The following is a 14612-nucleotide window of genomic DNA, read 5'->3' as shown; positions in this document are numbered from 1 at the left end:
TGGTCAAATTCAGCTGTGTAACACCTCCGAGGAATGGGAACCACCAAGTTACCATGCCGGGGGGTTTCACACAGGTAGCTAAACTCCACCATGCAGCTCCCTTACCCCTTCTCCTCTGGACAGTGGGAGAAAGAACTATGAAAAAAAAGCTCATGGGTTGAGATAAGGACAGGAAGATCATTCACCAATTACCATCATGGGCAAAACAGACTCAGCATAGGAAGATTAATGTAATTTATTGCCTGTTGTTAACAGACTATGGCAATGAGAAACTAAAAGCAGACTAAAACCACCTTCTCCCCATCCACCCTCTTCCACCTCCTCACCCTGAGCAGTGCAGAGGAACAGGGAATGGGGGCTGCGGTCAGTCCATGACACCTCGTCTCCACCGCTCCTTCACGGACACTCTCTGCCCCTGCTCCACATGGGGTCCCTCCCACGGGATGCCGTCCTTCCCGAACTGAGCCTGTGTGGGCTTCCCACAGGCAGCAGCTCCTCAAGAACTGCTCCCACACAGCTCCGTACCACGGGGTCCATCCCCCAGGAGCAAACTGCTCCAGCACAGGTCCCCCACGGGCGGCAGCTCCCCCCAGACCCCCTGCTCCTGCGTGGGCTCCTCTCCACGGGCTGCAGCTCCAGCCCGGGGCCTGCTCCTGCGGGGGCTCTCCATGGGCCTCAGCCTCCTCCAGGCCACATCCACCTGCTCCACCGGGGGCTCCTCCACGGGCTGCAGCATGGAGATCTGCTCCATGTGGGACCCATGGGCTGCAGGGGGACAGCCTGCTCCACCAGGGGCCTCTCCACAGGCCGCAGGGGAACTGCTGCTGCGTGCCTGGAGCACCTCCTGCCCTGCTGCACTGACCTGGGGGGCTGCAGGACTGGTTCTCTCTACATTTTCTCACTCCTCTCTCCCAGCTGCTGTTGCGCAGCAGATTTTCCCTTTCTTGCATCTGCTCTCACAGAGGCCCAACGAGAACTGCTCACTGGCTCAGCTCTGGCCAGTGGTGGGTCCCTTTGGAGCCAGTGCTGGAACTGGCCCTTATCCGACAGGGGACTCTTCTCACAGAGGCCACCCCTGCAGCCCCCCTGCTACCAAGCCCTTGCCACACAAACCCAATATACATACTCAACTTGGCTGCATGGCTGGACACTGTTTGGGTGAGATTTACAGAGAGAATCCCATCTAGTGAAGGGAAAGATGAATATACCCAAGGCCCCAACCAATCTAACCTGGAAGCAAGGTCTTTCCCAAGCCCAGATCTTGTGACTAGGTCATTCAAGATGATTTTAGACATACAAAACTATCCTGGGGCAAGTTTTCCCTCCAGTTGATTTCCTGTCTCTTGTTGAGGGTTTCAGGAGAGTCATAAAATATAAAAAGTAGGAAGTTAAAAATAACACAACAGCCTGGTTATATGTGATGGGAAGAATGAAGAGACTCTTTCCTGTGTAGGAAATCTCCTGCTGTTTTGAAATGTAAGGCTATCCTATAGCTACAGTCTTTATGTGTTATGAACATACCAACCACTAACTGGCCTTTTTACTCTCCCAGAACCCAGGAAGAAACAGGGAGACGTGAGCCATTCAGAAGGTCCCAGATTTTCAGGCCAGGAAGAATTTCTGCAATATCTGAGCTGGATGAACAATGCATGCACACTCATGGACAACACACACAGAATTAAGCTAAAGCTTTGCTTTTTGAATGATAGCTAAGATGGGCTGCAACAAACAAACAAACAAACAAACAAAAAATTACATTACACTTTCCCAGGTCAGTCATTCTGGTATTTAAATTGCACTCACAGCTAGAAAATTGCACTTTATGTCAAGGTTGGAGTTTTCTAATTTCAACTTCCAGCACTTAACAGAAAGACTTTATCATGAATACTTGTACACCGGACATGGGAACATAAATGAGTTATAGGACAAGGTCAGGTGTTAGCTTCTGTATTAATAACTGTTTTTATCCCATGGAAAATGTGAGGCAGCTTGCTCTCAGGGACAGCAAACGTCTAGCAAACATTGAGCCACCCCAGGAAACACTTTTTCCCTGATCACACTTTGTTGTCTTCCTATTTGCATATTTCAGGAAGACCTCAAGAAGTAGCTTGTCCTGTTTTTTGCATGCATGTTCACAGACAGCCCTGCAATATCTCCACCTCTAGTTTTAGAAGAACTTGAATTTCTCACAGTGCCAGGACTCACAGGGTTGGTTGCCTGTGCCTTAATAGCAAGCAGGGGCAAAGCACTACCCACACTTCTGCTTTCTTTGCCCTTCTTTTCTTAGGGAACAGTTTATGAAAGTCTATTCCTGTCAGATGATCCCAATTCCACTAAATTAAAGTAATACCAACCATATCATATTTTCCTGTGTATTTGAGCATCCCAACATCCTCTTGTTGATCATGTAGGTTTCTAACATTAGAACAGAGTCAATTAAAATATATTTCTTACATGCACCTTTGTGCCAAATTAAATTAGATAATGTATGCGAGAATATTTTCAAGGAGTTGCTGTGTCAGGGGTGAGGAGATGTGCTGAGAATTTGAAACTGATGCAGGATGTGGAGAAGAAAATTCATGAAATACTAAGCATTGGAAAGTCACTTTGACCCAATTTTCCATTTTCTTGCAGAATGTCAGATTTAGTCAGTATTTAGGAGTGCACAGACATCATTAGGTAACAACTTCACAATTTCTGCAGTCTACAACTCAGTTTTCACAGCTGCATTACAACTGCAGAAACAAGCGGTGTTCTCATCAGCTGTTCCAAAGGATGTTCTTTTCCCTTTCATTCTCTTGGCTGAAATTAAACATCCCCTGAAATCCACAGAACGTGCTTGTACAGCTTTCTTCCTCATTTCTATTGCAAACCTCACTGGCAACTTAATACATTGCTTCTAGTTCCCAGTTTTCCTCAAAAACTTGTTTTTTAATTAATTTTTTCCTTGATGAATACATGAAGGATATCATCATTTCATTGTTTTTAATGAGATATTCTCACAGGCATCACTGCATCGTACTTTACAGTTGCTAATTTCTTTTTAGAAACACAGTGCACTGATTTTGCATATTGTCTTTTATAGCTATGGCACCTAAAAAGCCTGATGGCCTAAAGTTTTCCTGTGTATGCTCTTGGAGATGGAAATTCCTTTCCTAAGGACTCCTCTCCCTTTTTCAATGTACAATGAGTACATTCTACATTGTGTGTGTACATGCATACAGAACTTGCATTTAACTGCAAGAAAGGCATGTTTTGATTTGGATATTTTTACAGTCCCTTCCTCATGTTATAAACTTGTAGCTAACTGAGAGATTGACAAAAAGCAAGTCCTCAATTCCTTCAGAGTTTTCTCTTTCTCCACTAGAACTAAAACTCAGTCCAGAGTCAAAAAGTCTCCCTAGGTTAGTGCAGTTTTTTTGGATCTGCTAAAACAGTTGTAAACAAGTAAGTTTTGCAGTGCCAGGCCTCTTTATAGAATTTTTTTCAAAAGTAGAGCCCTTTGAAAGTCACTATTCTCAACATCCTCTCTTGGAGCAGGTAATACTCTTACCTTTCTTGGTCTTGCAAAGATATAGGTGTATATTTTAATTAAGACTTGCAAGTACATTTGTGAAACTCATGAATTTTACAGAATGCGCTGATGTATCCCAGGTATCCAAGTAGGGGATAACATGGAATAATACGTGGAAAAATCTCCTCTATGATCCATCATAGATGGATCAATGAGAATTTCGATGCTTTTTTCTCATGACAAGTAAAAGAAACATTTAGGACACAGTTATAATGCCAAAGGAAAAGTTTTTGCAAACAGAAAGAAGTAATTAGGTAAAAATATAGGAGAAAGATAAATTTCAGGCTAGATTTGAAAACAGATGAAGGCAGAAAAATGCAGCACTTAAGCTCATCCAGGAATTCCTGTATTTTATTAGGGATTAAATTATGCAAACCCTACAGATAAAAATGTGTGTGTTCTGTTTTGAATTAATTTTCTGCAATCTCAAGGCAATGAAAACTGTTTTATTTATGTAAGCATTGTAAAAACATACTAATTTTCAACATCAGCTGATCATAAAATTACAGATTTTCAGGGTCAAGATCTACATAGTGGGACTGTGGTTAAACCCATTGAAGTCAGCAGCAAAATTCCGCTAGAGTCAAAAGGAAAGATGTGGTGAATCACAAGGCTACACCAAAGTAAATGGACAAACCTCAACATGTTTTGTCTGTGCTCCCCAGTAGGACTGATGAATTACCCAGCCTGTCATGTCACACTGCCCTTTTTTAGGCATAAAAACTGCTTGGATCTCTTCCAGAGAGGAAACCCCTGGAAGCTGCTGACTGCTGGTGTCACTTGTGAAGCCACTGCAGGGGTTTACTCATTTGCAACTTCTTTTTGCCTCGCTCATCTTTATTGTGCCTGCTATCCATTTCCACACAGCAAGCAAGACCTCCTGTCATTCTCTTTCGTCCTATGCTGTTCAACCAGACTTTAGTATTTACTCCCATAAAGCTGTGAGTACATAAATATGGAAAAATTTGGAGAAAGTGAAAATTTTACAAGGCCTATTCAGTTAATTTTACCATTAACAAAAAGGTTCCCAGTGGAAGTGATATAATGAGAGGACTGTAAAAGCAAATCGTCCCCGCTTGTTCCCATTACAAAGATTGAGTCTCGCAGGGCAGAAAGGAAGGGGGAACACAGTGATTCATTTGCTTGGCAGAAAAAACCTTCCACACACAACCACCTTGGGCAGAAGCCTTATAGTTGCGGCTGCAGAACTCCTAACGTTACTTCAGGAAAAGATACAGCAACTGGAACGTGCCTGGTGGTTTCCCTCCTCCAGAGGGTTTGCGCTCACAGAGCCCACCTAAAAAATGCTCTCCCAGCCGGCTTAGCCCTCCCTTCTGACAAGGGTCTTCTCCAGAGCTCCAGTAAATGGGCACACACCGTAACATACCACACCACACCACCACACGACGCCGCCTCCCAGGCCGCAGCCCCGCGGGCGAGGCGCCGCAGCACGGCCTCGCTTCCTCCCGCAACCCCCTCGGCGGGGAGGGCCCGGGGCCGCCACCTCTGCCTGGTACAGCCGGGGAGACGGCCTCAGACCCATCGGAGCGTGCCGTCAGCCCTCTGTCCGCCATGCCTCTAACAAAGGAGCAGAGGGGCGGCCACAGCCGCAGCCCCCCCCGCCCCATGCCGGGACCCACCCCCGGCACCGCCCTCGGCTCCCTCCTTCCCCGGAGCGCGGCCGGGGGCGCTGCCGCTGGCGGGGCGGCCCCGCACCGCCTCCTCCGCGCCTCCCCTTCCCTTCCCCTCCCCGGTGGCGGCGGCAGCGGCGGCAGGGTGCCTCCGGGAGGGCGGGCGGGGTGTCTCCCAGGCGGCCTTGCCCGGATGTGCTACCCTGACTCATAGCCGCGCCGCACGCAGGCTCCGCGCCCGCCCCAGCTCCGCGCACACGGCTGCCCGAGCACCCGGAGCAGGGCGAGGAGGAGGAGGAGGAGGAGGAGGAGGAGGAGGAAGGCCGCCGCTATGGGTAAGCCCCTGCTGCGCAGCCCCCCGCTGCCGCCCCTCCGCCCCCAGCGGCCGCTCGGGGCGACTTTGGTGCAACTTCCTCGCCGCCCGCCGGGCTCCGGCCCCTGCGGCGCAAAGTTTTCCCCGGGTGCTGCCGCCCGGTGCTGGTGCGGAGCCGCCCCCGAGCCCCCTGGTGGGTCGGGGGAAGGCTGGGGGGGCCGCCCGAGCGCTGGGTAAGGCTCGGGGTTATGTAAGGAAGCCCCGGGGCTGGGGGGCAGGTGGGATAACGCGGTCAGGAGGTGATGGTGTGAGCCCCGTGCGGGGTCTGCGAGAGGCATCGGGGTCTCTGTGTTCCCCCCCTCCCGGCTTTGGGGAAGAGCATTACTCATGCCTACCAATGCAGCCATGTTACCTCTGCCTCTTTTTCTCCTAATATTGTACGCTAAGTACTTTCACGCCGAGCGTCGCTTCCATGAAGCCCGTGTTGCACCTAGGGAGTGTTTGGTTGTCTCCACAAAGTGCTCTTCCACAAACTACAGCTCTCCACCATCAGCGAGAGTCACCAGAAGCCTGGCCGCAGCGTAGGCGCTACAGATGGGTAAGGAGTGTCCCCCTTGGTCTGCCAAGGGCCCGGCCATCCTGCTGAACATGGCAGAGGGGTCCGGGTCGCAGATCCTGCTTGTGAGGGTCGTGAGGGCAAGGAACTGTGCTTCATGGGCAGGGCAAGGGGGTGGCAGCTCCTGAATTCGGCTCAGGGGTTGACACCAGCACTTCCTGTGGCTTTAGGTAGATCGGTTAGTTTCTTTTTGCTGCTTGCTCACGCCTTTCCCTTGTAGCTAGAAGTTTCCATGGAAGGAAGCAGTTGCAGGGCCTCTGTGTTTCTGGTGGTGAAATGGGGGTAAATAGTCGTTTGCCTCCTTTGCAGGAATGGAGAACTGGTGGAAAACTGTTCAAAATGGAAGCTGTCAGGGTCAGGCGTAGAGAATAGCTACTGGGTTTCCTCAGAATAAGATACAACAACGTAGCAAAGTTGTCTTTATTTTCATGCAGGTTGAAAAGACAAGACACCAGGATTTAGTTTGAATATATATCCTGTTTCTATTCACAAAGTACGGCTACTAAGCCTATCATTCTGGGCAAAGTATAGATGTAACTAATTCTGTTTCAACTTCCGAAAATAAAAACTTCAGGACATCAGCTAAAACCTGTTCAGAAAAGCTGATGCAGAATTAGTACAGCTCTCCTTTTTAGATGAGACTACATTTCAGTTGCAAGCAAGTTTGTAAACGGCTTGAGGATCTGCTGCAGCTCGCTGTATAAGTAAGAGTAATTGTAATGTTTTCAGGAAGGCTGAAATAATTTTCCTGGAGAATCTGTCATCACCTGTCCATAACTGACCAGAGAGGTTACTTGTGAAAATATCAAAGAACCTTTTTTTTCTCCCTACTTCTTCACATATCAGGGCCTGACTACATTGTCCTTAAAATCAAGGCAAACTCCAACAGCCTCTGCAGCAGCTCTTGTTGCTCCAAGGAGTGCGTGGCAAAGGCTGAAATTGGTTTAACCTTGACTAGCAACTAATAATGACTTCCCCTGTTGAAGGTCTATGTTTAAGCTCACAATCAATGCAATAGCTTCCCTTTTTCCTTGTACAGTATTCATTTCATTGCATAGCAGCTGAAGACTTCTAAAATTAAATCAAGGCAGAATATTTGCAGTGTTTGATTTGTTCTTCCTATAGCTCGCACATCATTCCATAAATCATGCTCAACAAACAAGCGTTTGCAGCAGAGGGTGCAGTAGTGTCTTACAGTTAAACATGTTTTATTCTGTGCTTAAAAAGGCAGGTATAGTATTAGCTGATTTGTATACTAATGATATAAAGTGGGAGACTGAGTAAGTATATTTCAATTCTAGTCAAAAGATTTCTGCCATTAAAAATATTTATTGTGTATACATGAATCTGCATTACCTTTATTGTATAGAAATCTTTCGGCTGCCACTTTAGCTCCATGTGTCGATTCCTCTGGAGTTTCTTGTGGTAGCTCTTTCCTCCAAGAGGACAGTGGCTTCCTTTCATTAATATCAGTTCTTCCCCAAATTGTTACTTTTGTTGCTTGTATTTTTTTTTTTAAAGTCATGTATAAGTACAGTTTAAACAATATTCATCTGTTGGCTTTGTGTGTCAAGTTGCTTGAAGTACTCCTGGCAGTACAGCACTTTGAGTACTTGAGATGATGTGCGCCACCAGTAATTTACTTCTATTTTTATAAGGACAATTATAGGTTTTTACTTTTCAGTTACTGATGTAATGCTACAGTTTCCCAATGAATAGCCCCTTCCCTAGTCAATTTTCTTGTTTTGTTTTGTTTTTTAATCTTGAAAAACAACTTTGTATACTCTTTTGCAAACATATTGTAGCCAGGGAAATTTTACTGTTTTAGGGCAGTGGCTCATGGAGGTTATTGTAAGCACGCTGCAGTTACTCCACAAACACAAATCAGTAAGATAAAATCAGGAATATGATTACATGTTGACAATTCAACAGTAATCCATTGGCCCCAAAAGATGGAGAAACACCATGAGAGTTTGTATACAGAATACAAATACAAATCACAAGATTATTTTTAGAGCATGTATCAGTTTGCCTGAAATGTAGATGTTATGGTCTGCAATAGTGAAAGCTCATGAACAATATTCTTGCATTTTAAAAGCACTGTTTTTGTTAGCAGGAAATGGAAGGCAGCCTCTGCTCTGATGAGGCTTGATACCTACTTGGGTGCTTAGTTGGGCAACAAACTGTGAAAGCGACCTGCCGGTTACACGAAGAGACCGAGGAGTTTCTTAGACTCTCTTTACAATACCTAGCAGTAATATTATCATGGCAAGATACAGGAGATACACAGGCTATAATGTAGATGGAGTTGTTTAAGTACTGCCTATTTAGCTATGCTGTTGTCAGAACAAAGGTTTATATTTCCCTTCTTCTCCCAAAATACTCAATTTTCTCTCCCAGTTTCCATGCAGGTTTACCACATGCAGCTATGTTTTAAGCTTTGGGGTCAGCCTGGTGGCCATGAACTCCAAACGGAACCGCTGTTCAGGATATAACAGGCCATCCTGTCTTCAGGACATTGATTCATTAAGTAAAGGAGGCAGAAGGGCATGAAGATTCAGGCATAGTTGTATGCAGGAAGATGGGGATAAGCCTGCATGCTTTCTGTTTAAAAAAAAAAAAGTCATCAGTAGCTTCAGATGCTAAAGGAATGAAAGTCTTCCATCTTGAGAGCTCTTTTGGTACTTCTTTTACAAGAGTTGCAAGTCAATTTAATAGATTGCTTGGAAAAGTGATGTATTAATTGCACAAAAAGATCATTTTAAAGTCTTCTGAAGTTTTTGCTAAAACAATGAGATTTCTTACAACACCAGCGTATTAGTTCTACACAGCAAGAATACACCAATTTAAGCCAATAAAAAATGTATTACCATTTCCCAAAAGCAAGACTGATTTTTAGCAAAAGACTTGACTTGAAAACACAAAGACAAGAGGAAACTGATTTTAGGCTGTCTCTTCTGTTTCAGTAATGTTCCTCGAAGCCAGAGAGGTTATGTTAGTTCTGACTACCCTTCCTTAATGAATACTGTTCCTGTTTCCTGGCCAATATTTGTGGTCTTTCATTATTATATAGGACAGAAACCAACCAATTTTGTCTTCAGCTTTAGGTTAAGGGCTTCATTCAAAAGTATGTTTCCTAAGAACAGAATATCAGAGGTTGCTTCAGAAGTCTGTAAGGAACATCCGGCTTTCTGTAGAGTCAAAATAAAAGTGGGAAGAGAAAGGGCAAAAAAAAAAAAAAAAAAAAGAACAGATGAAACCTGAAGGAAACAAAGCAGTGATAATGGAAATGAGAGAGCTACCAAGACAAGAGACAAGAATAGAAAAGAACAAAAGTCCCTTAAGGGAAATGTGTGGAGGGTGAGAAATACTAGCAGCAGAGGAAAGACAGGGATAATGAATGAATGGAACAATAGGGAACAGAAATAGCAAAAAGAAATTGGGAACTCTACTACCCATCTTTGCATCCTCCCCACCACCACCAATCTCCCAAGCTGAGAAAATAGCCAGGGTATAAATGATGTAAATAAAATCAGAGAATTCTTACCCTCTTTTTTTTGTAGTTCATTCTGGCTGCAGCTGACAATCCTTGAGAAGACTCATTATAATTCTCAGCCTTCCTCAAGTAAAGCTGATCTATTTCTGGAAATTCTGAGGACTTAATTATTTATGAATATGTAAAAAATAAATATGAGATTAACATAAACTAACAGTTGTTCAATAAAGGGGAAAATAATGTCACCATTTGACAGGAGAGAAAGCGAAGTTCCATCTGTGGCATCTGTCAATGAGGCTGGAAATGATCCCTTCTTAAGTCTGTCGCAGGATGCAGTTCACGTGTTTGGAACATTAATGGTGACCCTGCTACTGACATAAGAGAAAACCCACTTTCCACTATTGGTTACTCCACCTGGGTCTGCATGTTGAGGAAAAGTATCCCCACTGTCTTTATACTGTTGGAGGTGTTAGGTTTAAGATTATAACTTGTTTCCAGATTAAAATTGCTTAGGAGCTACATATAAACTTCTGAAAGTTGAGTCTTAAAAATGTTATGTGTATTCTCCAGCTACTGGAGAAATATTTTAATGACAGTTTGAATATTAATTAGACAAGGAGCTTTTCCTAGTAAGGCATTTTGTCCTTGCAGTGGAAGCTGCTACTAACAGTCTCACAGGACCTCTTCTTGTTAAATATGGTCTAGAAACTTGTTTCTATTTACAAATTTTAATATAATAGCAACCAGATGGAATTGGTTTTGGTAGAATAAAATGATGGTTAAAAACCACAGACTTTTGAGCATTGAACTTCCATTTAGTCCAAAAAATAGCTGATGTGTTTTAGAATTTCCACGTGCTCCAGATATGCCTAATCGAATTCGTAAACTCTCTGAAACAAATGGCTTTGGTTTAAGGAGCTTCAAAGCCGTGCACCCAGCCTGGCGACGTTTGTTCAGTCCAAGTCGCGCAGTTCTAGTTTAGGGAGCTTTGAAGTTGTGCAGAAACCCTGGTGATCTCATATGCTCTTAAGCTGTGGCTCAAGAAGATTACGAACTCGGCAGATATCCAGAAGAATTCGTCAAGTCTATAAACCAGATAACTGCTATTCACTTCTCTCCAGATAGAGGACAGAGTTAAGTGCAGGGTGCTTTGATACCTGTAAATAAATACAGCATACCTCAAGTATTCACGTAAGGACGGCTCTTAGAAATGTCCCAGACTGGAAGCACTTTCCGATACATCTTTGCAAATTCTGATAAGAAGTGGCAGGGAATAAATGTGTGCCTGTATGTGTCTATAGTAACTGGAATTCAAAACATGTATAAATTGAGAAAACGTAGATGTCTATATAAAGTTGTGTTAAAATTTGCAGCTTAAAATGAAAACATTTCATGCTTTCTATCTCCACATTAAACAAAAAACCCTTATAAAAATTACATTTAAATATTTACAAACCAGGGAAAATTTAAAAAAAAAGTCATGCTTTGCAAAGGAAATATTTCACATTATCCATTTCAATACTTAGTCCAAGTTTTCTCACACTTCACATCTCTTAACAAGCTTATGGCTTCCTAATCATGTATTATAGGAACATCTGAGGGATAGGTCAATTTTGAGCTTTTGTTAAATCTCTGAACTCTTCTTTGTGTTAGCGATGGTTTGGTGAGATTCATGGAAGATAAACCACAATTGTTTACATTCGTCAGTTGGTTTCAGCCACTGATACTTGCCAGCCTGACAGGCACAATTATTTTGAAAAAATATGAAAAAAAAAAGTTAATTTTTATTTTAATTTTTTTTTGACATTTCCTACCAGTTGACTCAGATTTGGCAAGTCATGTTAGTCTCTGATTAAATCCAGCTAAGCAGGTGCTTAGATTCACTTGGTGAATAAGCAGCCTTTCTTTCAGGCTTAGCACCTCTGCTCTTGCAAATCTGCTTGGGACTAAGGCTGGACAGAGAGGAACATGGAAGTGATCAGAGAGATGGAGACTGAAGGAGAAGACTGAGATTCAGGGAGGAGATCAGCTAAACAGAATAGGATGTATGATGTGACTAGGATTGACCAGAATTTGGGAAGACTTGCCACTAATCCTGTGGGGATCAGGCCTTTGGGAGACCTGGGGAGGTGACAGCTTGGTATCTCCTGGTAGCCTGGAACCTGCTTGTCCGCTGTCAGCTGCCTCTGCATTTTTAGTGGCCTTCCTGATACACTAACATCGGAGCATCAGGGCACACAACCAGTTAAAAAGTCCTCTCCTTATTGAATTCTTCACTTTTCAGTGGATATCTTTACCTCTAGAATACACCGGTCCAAAAATAACCCCAAATATAACATTAATCCTTCTCGCATGCTGTCTTAAGTGCAGTAAAGAGGTCTGCAGTTTAAAGACAACTGTCTCACACCTAGCACTTGACAAACTCTTTTCTACTTCCTTTTTTCTTAATTGTATGCAGACTGGAAACTAAAATGGCATTGCACCGTATGGATTAATTCTGTGATAGCATTTTGTGGCTGGAAGCTGAAAACTGTTGGCTTAACAATTCAACTTAAATATAAAAAGACAAAATCCGAGCACCTGCAAGGCTTTGTGGTTTCCAGGTTAAGTGGAGCATTTGGCTGGGGACATGCACATGGTGCTGAGCATGGCCTGCTGTCTGGCAGCTAGGAACTCCTCTCGAGAGCGTGTTTAGAAACATTTTCTGTCTTTGATGTTGCACCAGTCTCATGACATGATAATCCCGTGACATTATTGGGACTATTTTAGCGTTTCTAGCCTTAAAAGAACCCTTACGAGTACATGTCACTATTGCACTGTAGCACTCCCGTTCACTTCTCTACCCTTGCTAAGTTCATTCCCATATCCCTTCTCTGTTGAGAAACCCAAGATGCTCTCAATTTGCAGCGCCCAGTGCCCTGCAGGCATAACTGAGTTCAGTACTGCCAAATAGCTACTTGTGCTACATGAAGGCTTTGGAACGATTTCCGTAAATCAAAATGCTGTTTTATCTTGACAGCAGGAATAAAGCATGGGAAGAGAAAAAGGCTTTAAAACCAAAGCAGGATTGTACACATCTTTCTTATCCAAATCTTCCCTGTCCACAGAATGTTTAACTTACCCCTCCTGGGCCTCTGGAGGAGCTGACTGAAGTCAGTCTTTGAGCCTGGTGTGTATGGTAATAGCATGCACCACCTCTGACTGTTTTCCCAAGCACACCCCTTCTGAACTTCATTGAGTAATTGAAGAGGAAACGCAGGGAGTGAATACGACCGTCGAGAAGAGTGGCAGCAGCAATGAAGTTTTGAGGTGTTTCACGCTTGCTGCTGCCTCCCCCTGAAGTAACTAGTAGCCATCATTTTTCCTCCTTCCCCTCCTGTGTCTTCCATGTTTATGCACTGAACTGGTTTAGGATCAGGATGTAGTTCTACCAAAAAAAAAAAAAAAAGACAAACCACAACAGAACATTGGCCTGTGAACACATTCATTGTAAAAATGTCTGGTGTGATTAAATTCATTCAGAAGTACGTTTAATAGGCTTTACACAAATACATTTGCTCTCATCGTGTCAAGCCTGTTGAGCAGTCCCCTTTGGTAGTGGATCTCCTCAAAGTTCAGGGGGGTTATATAGACCTGCTACTCCTGCCATATAGAATTAGGGGAAGAGCAGGGAAATGGTGGAGATTAAGGGAAAGGTACAGAACATACATATAAGGGATGGCTGACAGGAACAAAGCAGGTTCAGTTTTGTTGTGGTTTTATTTATTTTTTTAAACCTTCACAATAAAAATTTTATCACGTGTGTATAGTAAAGTAGTGCTTCAGTTGAATCAGACACACTAATCAATAAATTTACGTGCAGCGGTGCCCAAAATACACTGTGTACTTCTCAGGCAAAAAACATACTTCTCTATCTGATGCTACAATGTCCTTATTTTCTTCAAGTCTTTTCTACTTTACCTAAGAATCCTTCCCACTCTCTTCCACAGCCATCCTCTCTCTTCAGTTCTTTGCCCAGCTTCCTTATCTCATTGCCCAGTTTTCTGTAACGTCTTCCTCCTCTCTACCTCCTCCAGCTGTCTGTTCTTTTCCGTCTTTCCTCCCATCTCCCACTCTCTCTCCTCTTCTGGTTCTGTCTTTATTAATTATCTGACAGCTTCTTCCATCCTCTACCCTTTCCGCTGTCTTTGTTAGAGAAGGAATTGAAAAACTGGTATTCCACTCTCTTAAGTTTCAAAAGCTTTTTCCTTTAGTTAACTATCAACTAGTTAAAACCCGTTTAAAATCATTTTTTAGTTTTGCCTGATGTACAGTAAGCAAGACTATGTGAAAGAATGTATCTCGCAGGAAAGAAACCATACAGAATTGGGCCTTACTCATGTAAACGCTATTTATACAGCATTCTTGTACCCACACAAAGCCCACACTGAGTACCACTGAAGTCACTGGGATCCTGCTTTTCTGACTCAGCAATAGTAGGGCTTAAGCTGCATAGTTTGGGCGAAACTGCAAAATGGCATGGATCACCCCATCCTTTCAACACTTAGAAATACTGGCTTTCCAATTTATGCAGTTGAGGGAATGGAAATACTAGAAACTGGGCTGATTTTGACTATCAGAAGCACTGTTATAATGTCTTCTATTGATAGATAGTGATATTGATAGACTATACTAGCATATAGCATGTGAAGGAACTTGTCAAACGAAGAAAGCCATATTCTATGTTGAAGAAAATGATCTGTTGAACTCAATTTTTTCTTAAAAATTGATGGAATTGTATGGTTTATAGTAATATGTTATTTCAAAGAAGAAACCAATTTAACATGGAGATCATATTATTAGAACATCATCCTGTAAAAGCAATAGTAAGCACAGTGTCATAAGCTATTAATATCCATACAGTTCTATCTTGTAGCAGCACGGGGAGAAAGAAAAAATATGGTTTCTGAAGTCTGTTTCAGAAATTCATTTTGCAGCCATTA

General features: G+C 43.3%; 1 protein-coding gene and 1 long non-coding RNA gene across 8 annotated transcripts in view; one reads left to right on the top strand and one right to left on the bottom strand.

Annotated features, from left to right (window-relative positions):
* Positions 1 to 360, bottom strand: part of LOC121070084 — a 69992-nt gene extending 69632 nt beyond the window's left edge. Inside the window, exon 1 of the long non-coding RNA XR_005819878.1 lies at positions 327 to 360. This is a non-coding gene — a long non-coding RNA (uncharacterized LOC121070084). The remainder of the gene's footprint in view (positions 1 to 326) is intronic.
* A 4893-nt stretch (positions 361 to 5253) lies between these two features.
* Positions 5254 to 14612, top strand: part of RAP1GDS1 (Rap1 GTPase-GDP dissociation stimulator 1) — a 97467-nt gene continuing 88108 nt past the window's right edge. The window contains exon 1 of one of the 7 annotated variants that reach the window (XM_040556707.1): positions 5254 to 5540. In XM_040556707.1, the coding sequence (XP_040412641.1) occupies positions 5537 to 5540 (4 nt within the window). In that variant the 5' untranslated portion in view covers positions 5254 to 5536. Of the gene's footprint in view, positions 5541 to 6094; positions 6117 to 14612 lie in introns of those variants that run through there. The other 6 variants (XM_040556713.1, XM_040556712.1, XM_040556709.1 and 3 more) reach the window with 6 other exon arrangements.

Source organism: Cygnus olor, chromosome 4, assembly GCF_009769625.2.
Source record: "Cygnus olor isolate bCygOlo1 chromosome 4, bCygOlo1.pri.v2, whole genome shotgun sequence".
Lineage (NCBI taxonomy): Eukaryota > Metazoa > Chordata > Aves > Anseriformes > Anatidae > Cygnus > Cygnus olor.
Note: the sequence above shows the minus strand (reverse complement) of the source record. Positions and strands in the feature narration are given on the sequence as shown.